Source organism: Mobula hypostoma, chromosome 3 (genome assembly GCF_963921235.1).
Source record: "Mobula hypostoma chromosome 3, sMobHyp1.1, whole genome shotgun sequence".
NCBI classification, from domain to species: domain Eukaryota; kingdom Metazoa; phylum Chordata; class Chondrichthyes; order Myliobatiformes; family Myliobatidae; genus Mobula; species Mobula hypostoma.
The window spans coordinates 31,396,584-31,415,478 of record NC_086099.1 but is presented as its reverse complement, the minus strand read 5'-3'; the positions used below and the strand labels follow the sequence as shown (position 1 = coordinate 31,415,478).

Below are 18,895 nucleotides of genomic sequence, written 5' to 3'. Positions count from 1 at the left end.
ATTAATTGTCAGTCACCAAGTAAAAAGCCAAAGAAAATATTACCAGTTGCACATAATAAAAAATATTACTCAATGGAAAATGAGAGATCACAGATCTTTCAAACACTCTCCTGACAATTTTCTCTGCCAGTGGTACAATATCACAAGACTGCATCAGCACAGGTCAGCAGCTAGAAGTCACACTTCTATAGAATTCAATAGGAGGAACAAAAAAGAAAGGCATTATTTAAGAATTAACGTGCTCAGCCGCCAGTAAAATCTAAAATTATTGACTATTTCTCCCAATGGTTATCTTCATTTACAAAAAAAAAAGCAGCTGTAGTATCACGCAAATTACCAGTTCAATCTTCATAACTGCGTTTGTAATAATATATTGCATTATCAAACAATTAGCATTTTCAACTATTGTCCAAAGTAGTTTTGCAGGACAGAGGAAAGCAAAATGAGGACGTAAACAATGCCTTTCTGTTAAAGGGCAACTCTGTTGCAATTAAAGTTAACTCAAAATTATTTTTATTGCCAAGAAATTGAATTCATAAAAACCCCAATATTGAGGTGAATACATAGTTGAAAGTAGATTCAAATATAATGTAATCCCTCGGATGTCAAATACAGTATCAGAGGTTGTACAATTCCCATTCCATGAGCTATCACCATCCCATGTTCATCAAATTAGCCAATTTATTCAAAGTCCCATGTATCTAAGTTACATGCTAGATAGAGATCTCTTTTTTTAAAAAAAAACAGATAACTACATATTTAGCAAACTGGATTTACATCCTACTGGGAGACAGCTTGCCTCCAAGGAGAGCAATAAAAGAGAGATTCAACTTAATAATGTCAAGGATTACTTCGATTAAAAATCTCACTGTGTAACCCTTAACCACCAGCAGGGTTCCTAGTTCCCACCAATGTATCAGCAAACAGAATTCCAGGCTGATGCATAAGTTATATGCATATTAAGATATCGTAGCTCTATCGATTCATACAGCTATTTCTGTGGATAATGCCTGAACACCTTTTACTTCTAAACATAATGTGGCATGTACAAAATGCTTCCACATGCATACTGCTTTTTGATTAATGGTGCAAGCTATGAATTAAAAATCAACAAGAATGTGCAATCACGATTGTTAACTTGTTTAACAGAACTGGGTGAAGGGTCTCAGCCTGAAAAGTCGACTGTTCACTCTTTTCCATAGATGCTGCCTAATCTGCTGAGTTCCTCCACATTTTGTGTGTGTTGCTTTCGATTTCCATATTTACAGATTTTGTGTTTGTAAAAAAATTAGGTAATTTAAAGTAGTATGGACTGTTCTCTCGGGTCTTTGTTGCATCACTATATGTTCCAAATACTTTTTACTTCCCGAGAAACTTAATGCCTATACTAATTTCCATTCATTTTCCAGGTACTATTCTTGCATCTCAACTAATTCCACTTCTGAAAATGCACACATTTCATTCATACTATTATTCTCCAGAAACATCTCAATCTTATCTTTTTTTCCTGATATTTACTGAAGAAAATAAAATCTAATATCAGATGCTACCTCATTGGACTGCAATAAAAAACAATGCACATCTTGGGTGAAGCTTTTACTTTAAATATTTAATCACTCCAGTTGATAACTACTCCAGAAAAAAGTATTCTCAAATAATCAACGTAATGGGATTACATTATTCTATAACACTGCTTTCATCCTTAGAATGATTTGCCAATAAATTCTCAACTGTACTTAAAAACAATTATATATATCAAGTTAAAATTGATTTACTTCTTATGAATGATTAATGATATAACATTAGTGCAAATCCTACCTTTGCTAAGCGACTCATCTGATCTTCAGATGCATTGCTTGTTGTCCTGCCTGCTGTCTTAGTAGGCTCCGAACCATCTGCTTCCACATTTGGCCATACTTTCAAGTCATGCATACCCTGTCGAAACATACTGCAAATTGAAAGCATAAGAGGAAGCATGTCATTCACAAATTTATTTATACCACCTAAATTAATTATATAAAGGAACAGAAATGTTGCTCATCAATATCTCTCTTTGTGCTGCACAAGTCACGAGAAAAACCAAGTTCAGAAAGCTCCAATACGGCAGTCTGTATTTAACTACAAATAAACAAAACCACCAGTCAACTTAAAAACGCCTAAAGTTGCTAAGGATATGTGATGAATTCTTTATTAAAAATTTATTCAAAATGCCAAGAAAATGAATGCTTGAGGAGCACAATCTCCCATCCTGCAAATATCTTTGGATTGTATTCTACATGGAATCAATCAATAGCCTCAATTTATTTATTTATTTTCTACAGTAGAATGAGCACAGACAACACCATAATCATGGTTACAAATTTATTATGGGATGGTGTGGCACATGGAAGTTAGTGGACTAGCAATTGAGAGAACTTTACTAAATATCCAGAGCGTACAGTTCAAATCCCAACATGGCAGCTGAAGAATTTAATTAGTTGATAGTCTGGAATTTAGACACCATAGCAATAAGTCCAAATACTGATGAGGCAAAATCCACTAAAGTGTCAAAACCCTTTCAGTTCACTAATATTGTTCAAGGGAACAAAATCTGTTATCCTCATACGTTTTGGCTAATATCCGTCTGTTGCCTTCCCACAGTCTGAACTCTACAGTATTGACAAGTGAGCTACCTTCTTGAGTACCTAACGATCAACTCTAGAAGGTAACTCACCACTAATTTCACAAAGGCAATTAGGAGTAGGCAATTAATAGAGACCTGAGATGGCACCTAGATCCTGAACAGAGAATTAAAAGAAACTGTTATCACTTACATATTGTATAAAACTCATAACTTGTGCCAGGTGCTTTCCAAAATACCCTCTAAAAACATCTTTATAAACTGCTATTATTATTAAGCTCATATTATTCCAGGCGTTCATTAATTTCATCCCATATTATTTTACAGAATTTTACCAGCAACACAGAAAAGGTTTTAATTTTTGTTTAGTCCTTTAAATATACCATTCCGGGAAGGATGAAGAAGATTTGTAGAGATTCGACAGAATGTTGTCTGGATTGGACTGTAGTAGCTAAAAGGAAAGGTTGGACAATTGACAATTGTTTCCTCTGGAACCCAAGAGACTAAGAGATGACAAGATAGTAGTATTTAAAATTTTATAAAAGGCATCAATAGGATATATAGTCAGGGTCCTTCCCCCCCACCTTACAGTAGAAATGCTATATAGGGTATAGGTTTAAAGTAGCGAGGGGGAGTTTAAAGATTTATGAGGCAAGTTTTTTTTGTTCAGTGTGATAACAAGATAGATGGTAGAAGCACATACTATAATGACATGAAAAGGGAATAGAGGGATATGGACAACATGCAGCCAAATGCAATCAGTTTTGATTAACATCAAGTTAAATGCAGACATGAAGGGCCTGCTTCTGTGCTGTACTCTTCTATGTTCTATCACTTGCCATTCTTTAAAGTTATTGTCATGTATATATGCACATAATCCATTTGTAGATTGTGTTAAATAACCTAACTTTACCACAAGTTAAATAAATATATTTCCTCACATCATATATAACATATCAAACATAACTACTTCATTATGATATTTAAAGAATGGAGGGAAGAAAAGATCAATTAAAGAAATTAAAATAGGGAACTCAATAATATGCATATCAAAACATGAGAACAGTAACCTTCTCATTAACTACATTTAGGTCAATTCAGAAATATTAAAATGCAGAGCATGAACTGCACACAGCAGCAAAGAAACTATCCTGCAGATTAGAGACAGTTGAATTTCAAGCCGAACAGTGAAAGTCACTCACATGATGACTCATATGATCTTAGTTTTAAACTCTAATAATCATTCACAAAGCTGCCCACATGTAACCATTTGTTTTATTCTGAAACATGAATAATCCCTTGCAAAAAGTTTAATTTTGTCCAATGAAATATGCTTCTTCTAAAATAAATTAAGGTGTCCAGTTAACCTCACCACTACCAACAACAAAATGTATGTGCCTAAAACTCTAAGGGCTACCTGTAATGGTTTCATTTGTAAACCGCAAAAGTCAAGCCAAATGGCTCATTTCATCCTATGACTCTTGGAGCCGACTTATTAAAAACTCCTAGGTGACCAGATGACCATGCCAAAATCAAATGGGAAAAAATAAACTAGAACAGAAGAGTTTCTTCCCCACCACTATCAGGTTCCTGCTACAATTCGCAATTTTAGCAAACTCAGAATATGTAACATTCGCTTACATTTCACACCAATCTAAAATCTGAAGTTTACTACTTTGATTTTATATCCTTAAACACTTATTAGTATTAGTTTGTTTTTATCACACGTACCAAGATACAGTAAAAAGCTTATTTTTGCATACTCTTTCTACAGGTCAAATCATTACACAGTATACTGAGCTAGAATAAGGTAAAACCATAGCAATGCAGAATAAAGTGTAAAAGCTACTGAAAGAGTGCAGTGCAGGTAAACACCCTACTGTACAAGGTGGCTATTCAAGCACCTGGTAACAGTGGGATAGAAGCTGGTCCTGAGCCGTGCTTTCAAGCTTTTGTACCTCCTGCACAATGGTAGAAGGGAGAAGGAAGTCAAGGGAAGAAGTCAGTCCAGGGTAAGTGGAGTCTTTGATTACGCTGACTACTTTACTGAGGCAACGAGAAGTACAGATAGAGCCCATAGAGGGGAGGCTGGTTCCTGTAATGTGTTGAGCTGTGTCCACAACTCTGCAGTTCCTTGTGATCACTTGCAGAACAGTTGCCATACCAAGTGAGTATACATCCACATAGAATGCCTTTTAATCTAAAAAATAAATTATCTACTCTGAAAATAAGTGTTTCATGTGGATTTCTGTACTTTAAAGATCTACTTGAGAAACAACATGATGTTTTTGCTAAGAATAGGACACAAATGCATACTTAAAATAATAAATTGCCGAGGCAAAATACTGCTCATGTGGTTTTTATGTAAATAATCTGTAAAAATGACTACTCTGATTTTCTCCATGAGCTGACAAGAAAACTCAGTTCTTTTTGGAATCATGTGGCAAAGACACACAATGAAGAATCCAACTTACCCATATTTTCCAAAAAGTGTAACAGTAGTTCCTCCAATGGGGACAGCTTTTCCTGGTCCGTAAACATCCCAAATTGTGAGAGCTACTTGAGCATTCCGAGGCAAATCTGGATATTTTACAGGCAATTTTAACCATTCATTCCAGCTTTAAAATAAAACAGACATTGTTATTATTCTCAAAGATTTTAAATTGTTATCAACCTTATACAAAAGGCTTCCAAACCATTATAATTCTACCCTCCTATTTCAAGACTACAGTTTCATTAAAATATTTGGTTATTAAAAAAATAGCATCAGCCTATTAACTGAAAAAATGAAGGCAAAGAAGGAAGGAAGACAGCCAATGGAATAACAGCTATACAGCTATCCCACTGAGTTTATTTTTTCCTTTTGGGATTTTTGATTTTTTTTGGTACCCCTCTTAAATATGAGGGTGACAACAAGTGATTACTTTCAAAACAACCAAGTTACACTGATGAACTGCATATACAAAAAAATGGAAATTGCAAATCTAAGATAACAACAAACAATATTGGGAATACATAGTAAATCCTTCATCATCTCACCAAAATAAAGAGAGAGAAAGAAATAAAGTATTTCACAATTATGGCAAGTATTCTTTTAAACAAGAGGTGCAAGTGAGTTCACTAGTCTTCAGGATCCAGACAGCAGAAAATAACAGTGGAGGGTTAGTTTTCTGAATGGAAGCCTGTAACTAGTAGGGTGTCACAAGGATCAGTGCTGGGTCCTTTGTTGCTTGTCAAATATACAAAATGACTTGGATAGTGAACAAGATTCTGAAACTATATAGACAAACATAGCTCAGCTTGAAAGTTGGGCAAAGAGATGGCAGATGGAATATAATCCAGACAAATGTGAGGAAATTCATTTTGGGTCATCTAATACTGACAGAACATGTTAAGTAAACTGTGGGAACCACAGAAGCGATCTATAAGTACAGATCTTGGGGTGCACATTCAAGGCTCCCTGAAAATGGTGATACAGGTGGATAAGGATAATGAGAAAGGCATTTAGCTTGTTTGGTGTCATATGCAGAGGTAATAAGTATTGCAGATGACATAATGTTGCAGCTGTACAAGGCATAGATTGGGCCACACTTGGAATAATATGAACAGTTCTGATCACACTACAGAAAGGCTCTGATACTACTAAAAATGTGAGAAAAGATTCACCAGGATGCTGTCTTTACTTACAAGGAGAGACTGGATGGTTTGGATTGTTCTAACTGGAGCACAGGAGGCTGAGGGATGACCTTGTACAGACTTAAGGTGAGGGTGGAAACATTTGAAGGAGATTCGAGGAGTGAGGTTTTGTACACATGTGGTGGGTATACAGAACGAGCTGCCATTGGAGGTGGTAAAAGAAAATAGAACAAGCACAGACAAGTGTTTTGGTTGGCCACATGCCTCATTTCCATTCTGTATGAATTTATGACTCTGGGAGCAGATTTATTAAAATCTCCTAGGCGTTACCATGCAAAAAGCAAATGAAACTACTGCTAATGGAAAGAAACAAAACATGAACAGAAGAGCTTTACACCCACTCCCATCAGGTTTTTGGAAAAATCCCTAACACCAACTTGTTTTCTCTCTCTTAACTATTATTTTGCAAGTTAAGTATAATTTATGCTAATTTAAGTTTTGATTAAGTTACATTTGTCATGTACTGTGCTGCTGCTGCTGCCAAAAGTTAATTTGCAAACCATTTATACCCTGTGTACATCCATTACAAAAAGCGAACTAGGCTCGTGTTCATTTGCCAGAAGTTGGCGTAAGAGCAAGGATATATAGGGATTCAAAGAGAGAAAAGAAAAACAAAATACAACGATATAGTTGCACACTAAAGTGTTCAAGTGAAAAATTAAACATTTTCCTCAAGGCTAAAGTAAGCGTTGTTAGAAATACACTAGAGCATGTATAGGGAAGAACAAGTCTAATGTCTTAACTACAGTAATCAGACAAATAACTGAAAAACAAAAGACTTGGTAGTCTTTGGTAGTCAAAAGACTTGAAAGACTTGGTAGTCAATCTTCATTTGCTCCAATGCAGAGACAACAGAATAAAATTAACAAATAATGCAGTACTTATTCTCCTTTCACAGAACTGAAGAGAAACGTGTATCACTGATTGAGAATTTGAATAAAACAGGTTTTAATTTTGAAAAGATTTTAAATGTTAAGATATCTAAACTTATATGTTTATAGAACAAGATCTCAGCAATCATGCAATATTTCGGTGCAACCTCCTGATTTTGTAATTTTTTCAATATGAGTTTTTCCTGGCATTACTTAGTTTTTGTCAACAGTCAGACACAATAAAAAGCTAATTATTCCTACTTATTTAGTCTTATATAGATTAAGAGCTTTTAAGTCATTGTGTCTACACCATAGGTACTCATATATGCTGTTAAATGTTGAATAAGCACTTCTGTTCATTTTTTATACTATTTCACGTGTACTCCTTTAAAAACTCTTACATCATGCAACTTTTATCATTAGCATTAAATATACAAAATAACAATTTTGGACATAAAAAACACATTTTTAATTTTAAAAAGACAATTACTTTAATAAATCAACTGTTTTGGAGGAACAGATTGTAAGCATATTAATTTAAAACAAATAAAGTTCCATCTGACGGTGGTGACTAAGACCTGACGGTGGTGGCAGTGGCCTAATTACAACAAACAATTCCAACCTTTTCACCACTCAAGTCAATGCTTCCTTGCTTACCAACTTTATTTAGCAATTTGGTACAACAAAAAACAATCTGTCATGTACATTTTATCCTTCTGTAAATATTAACAATAACAGTAAACAGGAAAATAAAATCTACAGTACAACTGCAATGTTTAAGGATAAACATCAGAATACACACCAGCAACTTAAAAAAAAAAATTCCATCCATTTCTGGGCTTGAAAATCTTCGAAAACGTTCAGTCAGCTTTATCAGGAAGTAGACGATTAATATGCTCCTTCTCTATGAAGTCCATGACTTCAGCAGACAGGCGGTACATCTCCCTCGTCCTGCTTGAACGACCCGGTGATGATGGCTCCATCAGTTTGACCAGAATATCTTCAACAGGTACGAAGCACATATCCTTTCCACCTGGTTTTGGATGGAAGTGCATGTTGGGCCCATGAGGGTGGAAAAACTCCATTTGAACATCTTGATGATGAGCATCCACAGTGACAGCCTTTGCTAACCACCGATTTTGGTCATAAATGACTGCAAGCCAATCTCCACAATTAATGACACCAGCAGATACAGGTGTTCCCCGCTTTTCGACGTTCGCTTTACGAAACCTCAATGTTACGAAAGACTGACATTAGTTACCTGTTTTCGCTAACTGTTACGAAAAAAGGCAGTGCGCGAAAAAGAAGTCAGCGCACGCCCCGAGCAGCCGCTCTCCCCTGGATTCCGAACGGCATTCTCGTCGGCATTGCTTAAACACATGCCTGTGAGCAGCCGTTAGCAAGATGAGTTCTAAGGTATCGTAAAAGCCTAAAAGAGCTCGTAAGGGTGTTACACTTAGCGTAAAACTAGACATAATTAAGCGTTTTGATCGTGGTGAACCAAGTAAGGACAAAGTGAGTTTGGCTTGTGGAAGTTGACGAAGATGATATTGAAGAGGTTTTGGCAAACCATGACCAAGAACTGATAGATGAAGAGCTAATGCAATTGGAAGAGGAAAGGCTAACAATCGAAACCTAATGCAGTAGCGAACGAGCCGCGGACAGATACCGATTCGCGGAGAATGCAGCGGTAGCCAGGAGGCACACAGCACATCTTTAAGAAAAAAGCCGAAATAAACACGCTAATTAACTAGGTGCCGCCGGGCACATAATTGTCGGCCCAGATCAAAGGCGACGCAATCGGCAATCACCTCTGATCTGGGCCGACATTTACGTGCTGAGCGGCACCTAATTAATTAGCTTGTTTGTTTCGGCTTTTTTCTTAAAGATGTGCTGGGTGTGTCCCGGCCACCACTGTACCCCTGCATGCTTCGCGGATCGGTATCGGGCCGCTGCCTAGAGAGTGGAGTCCACTGCACCACCCAAACTCCGATGACTCAGTCTAACACACCATCATCAGTGTGCTCCACGCTGTCTTCCCGATTCCGGTAAGTGATACTGCACTGTACGTACATTATTTCTACTTCATATCGGCTGTGTATTTTTATGTGTTATTTGGTATGATTTGGCAGCTTCATAGCCTAAAGGTTACTGGAGAGAGTGTTTTTGCCAACAGCGCCTGGGTGAGATTTTGGCTACGGTGGACAGTGCGGCAATGATTGTGGAGAAGTATTTCTACTTTATATAGGCTGTGTATTTATCATATCATTCCTGCTTTTACTATATATTACTGTTATTTTAGGTTTTGTGTGTTATTTGGCATGATTTGGTAGGTTATTTTTGGGTCTGCGAACGCTCACAAATTTTCCCTATATAAATAAATGGTAATTGCTTCTTTGCTTTACGACATTCCAGCTTACGAACCGTTTCATAGGAACGCTCTACCTTCGGATGGCGGGGAAAACCTGTATATCTGTCCTATTTCTAGTTTGCTCTCGTCGCCAACGCTTTTTCAGTTTGTTTCTATCTTTTATTATCTCTTGAAGTTTATTTTTCAAAGCTTTCATCTCTCTCTTTCTTTCTTTTTAAATCTTTTTATTGAATAAGTATACAAAAAAGGTAAGCCATATAAACATTAATACAATGTTAAAGTATAATAAAATTCCAAAAGGTATCAATACCAAAAAAAAATACTACAAACAATGTAATTTAAACTTAAGAAACCAAGATAACATAATAGTATACTAAATTTTATATATATCAATGAAAAAAAAAAGAAAAAAAAAACCCAAAAAAAACCCACCGTGCAACTAACTAAAAGCAAAGCAAAGCAATGGGCTAACTTGAAACCAAACAGAGTTAAACTTAAAATCACGTCCTCAATCCCGACCTCCATTAAAAACAGTGAAAAAAAACAAGAAGGGTAAATATTATATTAAATGAAAATATCGAATAAAAGGTCCCCAAATCTGTTCAAATTTAAATGAAGAATCATAAAGGTTACTTCTAATTTTCTCCAAATTCAAACATAAAATCGTCTGAGAAAACCAAAAAAAGGTAGTTGGAGCATTAAGCTCTTTCCAATGTTGTAAAATACATCTTTTCGCCATTAAAGTAAGAAATGCAATCATTCTACGGGCTGAAGGGGAAAGATTACTAGAAATTTTAGGTAGTCCAAAGATAGCAGTAATAGGGTGAGGAGAGATATCTATATTTAATACCTTAGAAATAATATTAAAAATATCTCTCCAAAAAGTTTCCAAAGTAGGGCAAGACCAAAACATATGAGTTAAAGAGGCTATCCGCCCCGAACATCTATCACAGAAAGGATTAATATGCGAGTAAAAACGCGCTAACTTATCTTTGGACATATGTGCTCTATGAACCACTTTAAATTGAATTAGGGAATGTTTAGCACAAATAGAGGAAGTATTAACTAATTGTAAAATCTGCCCCCAATCATCCACAGAAATGGTAAGCCCCAATTCCTGTTCCCAATCTACCCTAATCTTATCAAATGGAGCTTTCCTAAGTTTCATAATAATATTATAAATCATAGCCGATGCACCTTTCTGACATGGATTGAGGTTAATTATCGAATCTAAAATATATGTAGGAGGAAGCATTGGAAAGGAAGAAAGTATAGTACTTAGGAAATTTCTAACTTGTAAATATCTAAAAAAATGTATTCTTGATAAGTTATATTTATTAGATAATTGTTCAAAAGACATAAGGGAACCATCTAAAAATAAATCCAAAAACCGTAAAATACCCTTAGTCTTCCAAGTTTGAAAAGCGCGATCCGTAAAAGAGGGAGGAAAAAATATGTTACCTAAAATAGGAATCGCTAACCCGAATTGATTAAGATCAAAAAATTTTCTGAATTGAAACCAAATGCGCAAAGCATATTTAACTATCGGGTTAGAGACCTGCTTAAGGCGTTTCGAATCAAAAGGGAGAGAGGAGCCTAAAATAGAGCCAAGTGTATAACCCTGAACAGATTGTAGTTCCAATGCTACCCATTTAGGAATAGATAGTATGTCCTGATCAAGTAACCAAAATTTCATATGTCGAATATTAATAGCCCAATAATAGAATCTAAAGTTAGGTAATGCTGAACCTCCATCTCTCTTAGCTTTCTGTAAATGTATTTTACCCAGTCTCGGATTCTTATTCTGCCAAATAAATGAAGAAATTTTAGAGTCAACTTTATCAAAGAAAGATTTTGGAACAAAGATTGGTAACGCCTGAAATGTATATAAAAATTTTGGCAAAAAAAACATCTTAACTGCATTAATACGACCAATCAAAGTTAAATATAAGGGAAACCATTTAGATGAAAGTTGAGTAATATGGTCTATTAATGGTAAAAAGTTAGTCTTAAATAAATCTTTGTATTTACAAGTCATTTTAATCCCAAGATATGAGAAATAATTATTAATCAATTTAAATGGAAATTTATAATATAAGGGAAGATGTTTATTAATCGGAAAAAGTTCACTCTTACTAAGATTTAATTTATAACCTGAAAAAAACCCAAATTGTGCTAATAACTCTAAAACAGCAGGAATGGATTTCTCAGGATTAGAAATATATAAAAGTAAATCATCAGCATAGAGTGATAATTTATGGGACTTTAATCCCCGAGTTATCCCAGTAATATTTGAAGATTCTCGAATAGCAATTGCAAGAGGTTCTAATGCAATATCAAATAATAGGGGACTAAGAGGACAGCCTTGTCGAGTACCTCGAAAGAGAGGAAAAAAAGGTGAGTTTAAAGAGTTAGTACGAACCGAGGCTACAGGGGAATGATATAACAGTTTAATCCAGGATATAAATTTCAAGCTAAAATTAAACATTTCAAGCACCTTAAATAAATAAGGCCATTCTACTCTATCAAAAGCTTTCTCGGCATCTAAAGAAATAACACACTCAGGAACATTTTGTGAGGGAGTATAAACGATATTTAACAATGTACGAATATTATAAAAAGAGTAACGACCTTTAATAAAACCCGTTTGGTCTTCTGAAATAATAGAAGGAAGTACTTTTTCTAGTCTATTTGCTAATAACTTAGAAAAAACTTTAGAATCAACATTTAATAAAGATATTGGTCTATAAGATGCACATTGAGCAGGGTCTTTATCCTTCTTTAGTATTAGAGAAATTGATGCTCTATTAAAAGATTCAGGAAGTTTACCAAGTTTCAGAGAAGCCTCAAAAACCCTACAGAGCCAAGGGATCAATAAAGAAGCAAAACATTTATAAAATTCAACGGTAAACCCATCCGGGCCAGGAGCTTTCCCCAGATTCATAGAAAAAATAACATTCTTAATCTCATCCATTGTAATGGAAGTATCTAATAAAGAAGACATATCCTGTGAAATCTGAGGGAAGTCTAACTTATCTAAAAAATCATTCATATATTTAGAATCTCGAGGAGACTCTGATTGATATAAAGAAGAATAAAAATCACAAAAGGTTTGATTAATCCCCACATGATCCAGTATCAATCGATCATTTTGGTTATAAATCTGATTGATTTGAGATTTAACATAATTAGATTTCAATTGATTAGCCAGCAGCTTGCCAATTTTGTCACTGTGAACATAAAAGTCACTTCTTGTTTTCTTTAATTGGTTTACAATCGAGGACGAGAGTAGTAAACTGTGTTCCATTTGAAGTTCAGTTCTTTGTTTGTATAACTCCTCAGAAGGAGCCATAACATATTTCTTATCAATTTCTTTAATCTTGTCCACAATTGCCATCTCCTCCTGCTTCTGTTTCTTCCTCAAAGCAGCAGAATACGAAATAATCTGACCCCGAATATAGGCTTTAAAAGTGTCCCAAAGAGTGTTAACCGAAATATCCTCTGTATGGTTAATTGTAAAAAAAAGCTCAATCTGTTCATTCATAAAGTTAACAAAGTCCGAGTCCTGAAGCAACAGCGAATTAAAACGCCATTGTCTATTATTTGGTATATTGGCCATAATTTTAATAGAAAGCTTAAGTGGAGCATGATCCGAAATGGTTATAGAATCATAATCACATTTAATCACTGAAGGAATAAGACGAGAATCAATAAAAAAATAATCAATTCTTGAATAGGAATGATGAACATGTGAAAAGAAGGAAAAATCTTTTTCCTGAGGATGCAGAAAACGCCAAATGTCCGTCGACCCAGAATCAGAAAGGAAAAAATTAATCAAATTTGCAGATTTATTAGGTAAGGTCTGTAAAGGAGCCGAACGGTCCAAAGCTGGAGACAAACAGGTATTAAGATCTCCGCCCCAGATCAATGAAAACTCGTTCAAATTCGGAAACTGATTAAACAATGATTTATAAAATTCCGGACAATCCATATTAGGAGCATAAACATTAACCAAAACTACTTTTTTATTAAATAGTAAACCACTAACCAATAAAAATCTACCATTCGGATCAGAAATAATATCCTGTTGTATAAAAGTAACTGAGGAATCTATAAAAATAGAGACGCCTCGAATCTTAGCATTGGAGTTCGAATGAAATTGTTGTCCCTTCCAGAATTTAAAAAAACGTAGTCTGTCCCCCCTCCGTACATGGGTCTCTTGTAAAAATAAAATTTGTGCTTTAAGTCTCCGGAACACTTTAAAAACTTTTTTCCTTTTAATAGGATGATTAAGACCGTTAGTATTCCAGGAGACAAAATTGATAATAGACTCCATAAATCCTAAAGTCAACCCACAACAAGGAGGATTGACGATAGGCTCGACCCACGAACCCGGAGAGGAAACAGAACATACGAAAGATACCGGGAAAAAGGACGCAACCAGTACTTCAATAATGTATATAGCCCAAAGAGAAAAAAACTAAAACGTGAAGCCCCTCCCGCCACCCCCCCGCCCCAAGACCCCAAGGCAAAATCTAAAGCAGACCCGCCCGAAAGAAGCAAGCGCTAAAACTACCCCCATGACTTCCGGTATACGCTCCCTAAAAAAAAGGTATAAATATGAAAAAGATCAGCTAATTGTAAAACAGTAAAAAAGTAAAAAAAAAGGTAACTCAATTAAAATACACACACAACAGAACAAAAGCCAGAAAATATATATATTAAAAAAAAACAAAAAAACAAAAAAAAACACAATAAACCCCAAACCCATGAATAAACACAACAACAAGAAAAAATAAGATTATTGACATAAAGTAGTTATAAAAAGCAAAACAAAATAAAATTTAAAAAAACTACAAAATTTAAGGCCACACAGGAAATACGTAAGATGACAAAAAGGAAGTAACCACCCAGAATCCCCTGGGAAAAGAAAGAAATGACGCAGTTGAAAAGAAAGTTTAGCAACCATATTAAGAAATCAAAAATAAACTTTTCTGCCCAAATAGGGCACGAAAAAGTTAAAACCAACCAATTCACAGCCTCCGATCAACGGAGATAATTAAAAAAAAATAGCAATTAAGATGTTGAAGGTGAAAGTTGATCCAGATAACTCTGGGCATCCGATGGAGAATCAAAAAAACGAAGGACTCCATCTGACATGCGAATCCTTAGACGTGCAGGGTACAGCAACGCTGGTCTTAAATCCATCTTATAGAATTCCGACATCACAGATCTGTAGCGAACCCGTTGGTCCCAGATTGGTTTACTGAAATCTTCCACGAATCGGAACCTAAGATCCGAAAAATCAATGAAACCTTTAGATTGAGCGAATCGAAACAGTCTCTCCTTGTCTTGAAAGTAATGAAAACGTAAGATAACATGCCTAGGTCTATCTGACCTAGACGAGTATGATGGGATTCTGTGAACACGATCCAGTAGCGGTGGTTGGTCAGGAAATACAGTAGGGAATGCATCTTTTAAAAGTTGAGAAAAATACTTCATGGGGTTGTTAGATTCCACAGCTTCACGCACCCCAATCATTCGTAAATTCTGCCGTCGCATTCTAGATTCCAAGTCAGAGTTTTTAAAAGTCAGAAAGTCAAGTTTCTTCTTCATTACATTAATTGTTTCTTCGATTTTCCCCATCTTAAGCTCACTTTGTTGCGCGAATTTTTGAAGATCAGATATAGCCGACTGATGTTCCGCAATAGATGTTTGCATCTTATCAATTGAATCGGCAATTTTCTGGAGATTAATTGAGATTTCCGTATGAATCAGGTCTTTAACAGAGTCTGCAATTTCCGTACGAATCATCTCCCTAACAGAGGTTGAAATTTCCCTCTGAATTAACTCCGATATAGCTTTCAAAGTCACCGGTGATTCAGTCGGGGGGAAATCCATACCTTTCGGTTTAACCGGAGGTTTACCATCCTTGCCGTTTTTCCCGTTCTTAGACATAGCAGATCTAAGTTCCATCCAGTTGTCAGAGAATTCAGTTTAATTCAAAGTATTGTAAGAGTTGATGCCTTAATGGTTAATTAAAGTATAGCTGACCATAGAGAAAAAAAACTCAGAGGTAATGGAGCGAGTCAAGAACGCGACTTCACTCCATGAGCGCTACCGGAAGTCCCCTCATCTCTCTCAGGCATCTTGCTCTTATTCTCTTTCTTTCCCTTTTCCCTGCTATAGACTGCCTACTGTGAGCTGGCTCCTGTATAGTCTGATCCAATGGACTGTCTGGGGGGAGTTTCTGGGCTTTCTGGGCATCTGGTCCCTTTCTCTTACGCTCTCTTGACTCCTGCTGTCTACGTTTCCACACCTTTCTCTTACTCCTCTTTTCCCCTTTATTCAAATCACTGATAGTTTTCATCTTCCCATCCTCTACTCTCTTCTTCCATCTCTGCTTTTCCTTTCTCAGGTATTCCTCCTTTACTCTGGCTCACTATATAATTTCTCTTTCCACTTTTTTTGGTATTCGCTGTTTCATCTCCTTCGCTCCTCCACTGATAGCTGCTGCCTAGCCATAGCTTCCTAAAATACATAAAAGGAAGGTCAGAATTTAATGAAATTACAATGAATTTAATTATGTTTAATTTGGTGAAATTTTATGAAATGGTGCAACTAAATTCATTTACGGTTTTAGTCATGGGGGAAGGAAATATTGTAGGCCTGTGTGTGGAAGAAATAAAGGGGAAATTATGTATATTATAAATAAAGAGGTTAATGAAACATTACAAGCCATATTACTATTTAGTGTCATCATAAATTATATACAAGCCTCCACTGAGGATGATTTGGATGTTTTTGTCAACACCGTCGAACCATGTGTCACCACCGTCAGACAGGAAACCTGACAGCGTTGACGTACGACGGTAGTAACAAAAACACACTTTTTTTTACATAACATACAGAGTTGTATACAGGAGCCATCTTGTTTTCCCTCTGTTGCTAGCTGCCTCTGGCCTCTACTTAAAATGCATAAATTTATGTCATAATTTAAAATAATTCTTTCTATACAAAAGAGACAGTGTTGATACATCATGGTTGTGACAGTAGCAACATCAATAAATATGTAAAAATTATTGAAAAAATAGCAAACTTACAGGAACACAAGGAATTCTGCAGATGCTGGAAATTCAAGCAACATACATCAAAGTTGCTGGTGAATGCAGCAGGCCAGGCAGCATCTCTAGGAAGAGGTACAGTCGACCGCAGCAGGCCAGGCAACTATCTGGACTATTCCTCTTCTTAATGACTCTCACAGCTATCTGGACTATTCCTCTTCTCACCTTGTCTCTTGCAAAAATGCCATCCCCTTCTCGCAATTCCTCCGTCTCCGCCACATCTGCTCTCAGGATGAGGCTTTTCATTCCAGGGCGAGGGAGATGTCCTTTTTTAAAGAAAGGGGCATCCCTTCCTCCACCATCAACTCTGCTCTCAAACGCATCTCCCCCATTTCACGCACATCTGCTCTCACTCCATCCTCCCGTCACCCTACTAGGAATAGGGTTCCCCTAGTCCTCACATACCACCCCACCAGCATCCAGATCCAACGTATTATTCTCCGTAACTTCCGCCACCTCCAATGGGATCCCACCACTAAGCACATCTTTCCCTCCCCCCCCATCTCTAGTTTCCGCAGGGATCACTCCCTACGCGGCTCCCTTGTCCATTCGTCCCCCCCATCCCTCCTCACTGATCTCCCTCCTGGCACTTATCCGTGTAAGCGGAACAAGTGCTACACAGGCCCTTACACTTCCTCCCTTACCACCATTCAGGGCCCCAGACAGACCTTCCAGGTGAGGCAACACTTCATCTGTGAGTCGGCTGGGGTGATATACTGCATCTGGTGCTCCCAATGTGGCCTTCTATACATTGGCGAGACCCGACGCAGACTGGGAGATTGTTTTGCTGAACCCCTACGCTCTGTCCGCCAGAGAAAGCAGGATCTCTCAGTAGCCACACATTTTAATTCCACATCCCATTCCCATTCTGATAATATCTACCCATGGCCTCCTCTATTGTAAAGATGAAGCCACACTCAGGTTGGAGGAACAACACCTTATATTCCGTCTGGGTAGCCTCCAACCTGATGGCATGAAACATTGACTTCTCTAACTTCCGCTAATGCCCCACCTCCCCCTCGTACCCCAACCGTTATTTATATACACACATTCTTTCTCTCTCTCTCCTTTTTCTCCCTCTGTCCCTCTGACTATACCCCTTGCCCATCCTCTGGGTCCCCCCAACCCCTCTTTCCTTCTCCCTGGGCCTCCTGTCCCATGATCCTCTCATATCCCTTTTGCCAATCACCTGTCCAGCTCTTGGCTCGATCCCTCCCCCTCCTGTCTTCTCCTATCATTTCGGATCTCCCCCTCCCGCTCTCAAATCTCTTACTAGTTCTTCCTTCAGTTAGTCCTGACGAAGGGACTCGGCCCGAAACGTCGACTGTACCTCTTCCTAGAGATGCTGCCTGGCAAACTTACAGGAGCTTGTTTGACCTTGTTGCATTTAGCAGATGTAAAGGATGGAAAGGGGGTCCTCAGGAATATAGTTTACCATATGGTTGCTTGATTTTATTGCTTTTTTTTATAAATATCTGACGGTGCGGACCAAAACCTGGGACACATTTTGAGCAACCACAAAATAAGAGTAAATATTGCTGAAAATTCACTGCTTTTCATTTTAAAGAAGTTTTTCACTCTGCTCTTTCATCTGGCATATATATTATATATTTTAAATGATTTTTTCACACTTTTTTATCAAATTGAAATGATAATCTCTTGTCTGATGATAACTGATTTTGTGGGTACTGGGCTATTATATAATTTATAAAATTAAAAACAAACATACGAAAAAATGTTGCATTTGTGCAAAAGACCCTCAGATGATCAACGCTGATTATTTTAAATAAAAAAAAATGTTATTCATTTTCAACGGAATTAGCACTTTTCTTAGTGGGACCTGTTTTCGCTGAAATCTCAAGAATCAGTGATACTTAGCATATATTATTGGTACCCCTTCACCTCAGACAATCACTACAATAGTGCTATCCAAACAGCAATAGTTTCACTAAAAGTGATTTGCACTTTTAAGGGTCACAATGCCAAACATATACTTAATGAAAAGACTAGATTTCTCAGTCTAGATTCCAGGATATAAAAACAAACCCTTCTAACACTGATCCAGATTAAACCATTTTATTTTAAATGCAAACAAACTGCCCTTTTAAGTCTGAAACATACAGAGCATCATTTTTAAAAAAATGAGTCAAATTTCAATAGGCTCTCTTCCACCAGTTGTTGCCGTTCCATCCTTATTTATTTTAAACTTTTC

At 36.7% G+C, this 18,895-nt stretch overlaps 1 protein-coding gene across 1 annotated transcript in view; it reads right to left on the bottom strand.

The window, feature by feature from the left end:
- The window catches only part of pik3c3 (phosphatidylinositol 3-kinase, catalytic subunit type 3), a 147,722-nt gene that overhangs the window by 111,481 nt on the left and 17,346 nt on the right, over nucleotides 1-18,895 (bottom strand). Inside the window, exons 3-4 of the mRNA XM_063042847.1 lie at nucleotides 5,095-5,238; nucleotides 1,819-1,948 (exon numbers count right to left, since the gene is read on the bottom strand). Of these exons, the coding sequence (XP_062898917.1) occupies nucleotides 1,819-1,948; nucleotides 5,095-5,238 (274 nt within the window). The remainder of the gene's footprint in view (nucleotides 1-1,818; nucleotides 1,949-5,094; nucleotides 5,239-18,895) is intronic.